Below are 4,522 nucleotides of genomic sequence, written 5' to 3'. Positions count from 1 at the left end.
TTATGTTTATTATTTTTATTCATTCTGGTAGTTATTTTCATTAACATGATGAACTATTATCAAAATCAAACTTTTTTTATTAAGCCATAGAGTTTTATCAGTCCAGTATTAAATTAGAATCTTGCTTTATATTGTTTTTCCTACAGGATTATGATTAGGTAATCTAACAGATTTTTCTATATTATTCTACCCCTAACCAGCTGAAATTCTTTATTCTCATCTCAAAAAACAAACAAACAAAAATTCTATTCATATTTATCACTGATTGTAGTTGCAAAGACTAGATAAGATGGAGCAAAAATGCCAAACATGATACCTGGCATAAAAAAAAAAAAGAAAAAAATGTAACTTGAACATAAGCATTGTGATCTAGTCAAGAGTCATATAACTTTATGATGTAAGGCTTTGTCACTGGCCTGTCATATGGAAAACACAACAATTACTTATTATAATCTGAAGATACTTCACCAACTTATTTTTTCCTTCCTTAGGTCCATTTCCAAATAATCTGAAACAAGCTCAAGTAGAGGTTATAAGTAACGATGTGTGTAACCAGATTTCTGTATATGGTGGTGCTGTATCTTCAGGAATGATATGTGCTGGATACTTGAAAGGAGGGCCAGATGCCTGTGAGGTAAGAATATACTTAACTCCACAAAATTACTTTTTTAATTAGACATGACTTTGCTGTCAATTCCACTATATGATGTCATAAAATTTATGTATAGAAAAGACACTATTTTTAAAAGAGCAGTACTTCAATAAAAGACAATATGTTCTAAAAATTTTTGTTCCACCAAACTTGGGAATCTACAATGGATAAAATTTCAGAAAACACTACCTAACTATATAAGCACACATGTTGTTGCTGTTTTTAGGTTCCATCAAGTTGTAGACAACTCATAGCGACCCTATGAATGAAAGATCTGAACATTTGTATAACTTTCATCTTTTCTCCACATTCATAGAATTTGCGGAGGCAAGCTGTTTTGGAAGTGGATGCCACCCCTGCTTCCAAGCTTGTTTTAGTCAGGGAGCTTCACCAAACACTGTCCACCATGGGTAATCATTTTCACATTTGACACATCAGTGTCACAGTGTTTAGCTTCACAGCAACCATGAGTTACCTCTGTACAGCAAATGGACTGACCAGTATTATGCCACTTAGAAGAATGTTTGATTAAAAATAATTAAAACCAGGCTTGAGGGCCACAGATTAAAATTACCCATGTAGAAATGGAAAATATAAACAGTCCTCAAGGGAGCTCTTGTGGCCTAATGCTAAGAACCTGTGCTGCAAACCTGAATGCACAAGGTTTAAATCTGCCAGCTGCTCTGCAGGGGAAGGATGAACAATCTTTTCCCGTGTGATTAACTGCTTCTGAAAACCCGCTGGAGGACCAGCTATGGGTCAGTTTCAACCTGATGGTACTCAATAACAGCAATAGCCAAAGGAAAAAATTGAAAATGTCACAAAAAGAAATTACAACAAGGCAGAGATTGTGATGATGGTACAGAACAGGTTAAGGTTTAGATCACAGGGTCCTTAAGAGCCAGTTGAATTGATGACATCTAAAACAACAATAATAAACTTGCAGTCAAGATACCAAACAATTTTGATTGACCAAATATATTATAAAAGACAACTTTAAACCACAAAAAAGGAGAATCAATAAATAGACAACACACACATACGAAGAAAGAATAAGGAAAAGGAAATAAATAACAATAGGACCAATTTCAACTCAAATCATTACTCTTAAGTAGATACTGACTCATACTTGACCCTCTGGTTGGCTTCTTAAGGTTTTAAATCATCCAGGAAGAGATTGGCTGCCTTTCTCCCACAGAGCAGCTGGTGAATTTGAACTTTTGCAGAAGTCTGCCCTTTGGAATTCCCTATGAGCACCACCACCAGAACTTCCTAACAAAGAATATTCAGCATAACATCAATAAAGAGACAGAAGACACAGGTGCACAATAAAGATAATAAACAAAGTAAATACTATTAAGATGTATAATCATTCAATATTATCATTAATCCATCTACAAGCAGATATATAGGTAGTCAGGTAAGATAAATGGGTAAAAGGAACCATACCCATGACCATTCATAGGTCTGGAAGATAATGTTTTTACACTAACTTTGGTAAATAAATGCTGTATAAAGTGGGACCAAAAGAGGGCAAATCATAGCCTATCACCCAGAATAAATAGTTCTGACTCCAAGGCCTTGAGAACATAGTCTCAGGAGATATCAAATTAAATTTGCATAACAGTCCACAGAGACAATGTTGTATATTATAGTCAGTAGCAACTGGGATCTTAAAAGCTTGTTTGAAACCATCTAGTTATTACTATTAGCTTCTCACTGTCTGGAACAAAGAAATGGGAAGAAAAGCAAAGATGAATTAAAACAATTAGCCCTAAGGACTAATGGACAATGTGAACTTCAATCTCTATGACCATGAGAAGATGGTGCCAAACTACCAGTGCTTAACACTAAAAGGAAGTTCAGTGGAAGGTCTTGGATAGAATGGGTAGAATGTGGAATAAAACTAAAAACATAAAATTGCCGGTCTTTGAAAATGCTGGATTTAGCTGCCGCTTGAACCAGGTATGAAACTTGTCTCCCTAGCTTCAATTGTAGTCAAACGATAGACCTACAGGATAAATGCCAGGGATGCATTCTCATTCTTTGAATAATCAAACACAAAAGGGCAGCATTTACCTGAAGACAAATCCCAGAACTCTGGAAAAGTTACAATAGAACAATTAATGGAGATGAAAATGACAGACAGGAAACAAGAAAATTATTACACTACATTATACATTATATACTGCATTATAATTAATGCAGTGCATTGTAAGTATATGGTTACACTGCATTATAATTAATTATAATGTTATAGTTATAAGGTTACAGGGCATTATAGCTATGAGGTTATACTGCCTTATAATTCATGCTATAAAATAAAGTGTGCATCAATGATTAAGTTGAAAATCACTTAGCATTGTAAACTTTCGCTCAACTCACAATGATAAGGGTGGGGGGAACGCTAAAGATCAAAAGTTGAAAGATCACTTTGAAAACTAAAGTGCGTCTGACCCAAATCACAATGTTTTTATTCACCTGGTGGCCTAGTGGGTAAACAACTGAGTTCCCAACTCAAAAGCAGGAGGTTAGAATCCACCAACTGCTTCAAGGGAGAAAGATAGGCAATCTCTTTTTGTGTGATTTATTCCCTCTGAAAGCCCTCTGGAGGGTCAGCTATGAATTATTCTAACTTAGTGGTATGTAACAAACGCAATATGCATGTGAAAGGTAGAAAAGAAATAGGGAAGACAGAAGAATTGAATCCTTTTAATTGTAATGTTGGTGAAGAACAACCAAATCTTAGAAGAAGTGCTGTCAGAATGCTCTTTAGAAGCAAGGTTGGTGAGACTTCATCTCACTTCGGGCATGCTGTCAGGAGGGGCTAGACTCTGATGAAAGACATATTTGGTAATGTAGGTGGCCATTGGAAAAGATGAAATCCCTCAACAAAACAGACAGACATAATGGCTACAATAATGGGTGCAGGTATGACAGCAATTTATAAGAATGGTGAAACACTGGTGTTTTGTTCTGTTAATCGGAGCATCTTGATGGCACTAAATAACAGCAATAGATTTTAAAACTTCATGAAATAGAGACCTTTCAGAGAACTCTTGAAGCTTTTATGTAAGGATTGATTGTTTAGGCTTAGGTTCCATTTGTAATCATCTGTTTACATAGAGTAAAAGCTTTACGAGAATAAAACTGATGACTTTATTCATATTAATTCCCAGATGAATTAACTTAAAAAGAATAAGTAGTAATGCCAATGGCAAGTAAAATCCTATTATTGTGCAACTTTTACGATATTGTTGTTGTTATGTGCCATCGAGTTGTCTGAGACTCATAACCCAACATCAGTCCTAAACTCTGCTCTATCCTGTACCAATCTCACTGTCTCTGACACACCTACATCCATTACCCCAGTCACTGAATCAATTCTTCTCATAGAGGGTTCTCCTCTCCTGAGACGTCCCTCCACCCTCCCAAGCATGACGTCCCTCTCTAAGGACTGGTCCTTCCTTGAAACATGTCCAAAGTATGCCAGATGAAGCTTCAAAATCCTTGCCTCCAAAGAATAGCCTGGTTTAACCCTCTCTAGGACGAACCTGTTCATGTTCTTAGCAGTCTATGGTATGTTCAATACTCTTCTCCAACACCATGGCTCAAAGGCATCAATTCTCCTTCTAGCATCCTTAGTCATTGTCCAGCTCTCTGACACATAGCAAGTGATTGCAAAGACCATGGCCTGTAATAGGCACACCTTCGTCTCCAGAGTGACATCATTGCTCTTCACTACTTTGGAGAGGTCTCTACAGCACACTTACCCATCGCAATGTTGTTGTTGTTGTTATGTGCCGTTGAGTCATTTACGACTCATAGCGACCCTATGCACAACAGCCCTAAACCCTGCTCTATCCTGTG

The 4,522-nt window shown here is 36.6% G+C and overlaps 1 protein-coding gene across 1 annotated transcript in view; it reads left to right on the top strand.

The window, feature by feature from the left end:
- LOC102849007 (transmembrane protease serine 11G-like) overlaps positions 1-4,522 on the top strand; it is a 66,172-nt gene that overhangs the window by 60,613 nt on the left and 1,037 nt on the right. The window contains exon 10 of the mRNA XM_006896830.1: positions 492-634. Within this exon, the coding sequence (XP_006896892.1) occupies positions 492-634 (143 nt within the window). The remainder of the gene's footprint in view (positions 1-491; positions 635-4,522) is intronic.

The sequence above is a fragment of the Elephantulus edwardii genome, unplaced genomic scaffold (assembly GCF_000299155.1).
Source record: "Elephantulus edwardii isolate Elephantulus edwardi_28Jun2011 unplaced genomic scaffold, EleEdw1.0 scaffold00192, whole genome shotgun sequence".
In the NCBI taxonomy this organism is placed as follows: Eukaryota; Metazoa; Chordata; class Mammalia; order Macroscelidea; family Macroscelididae; genus Elephantulus; species Elephantulus edwardii.
The sequence above is the reverse complement of the archived record's forward strand: the minus strand, read 5'-3'. Positions and strand labels throughout refer to the sequence as shown.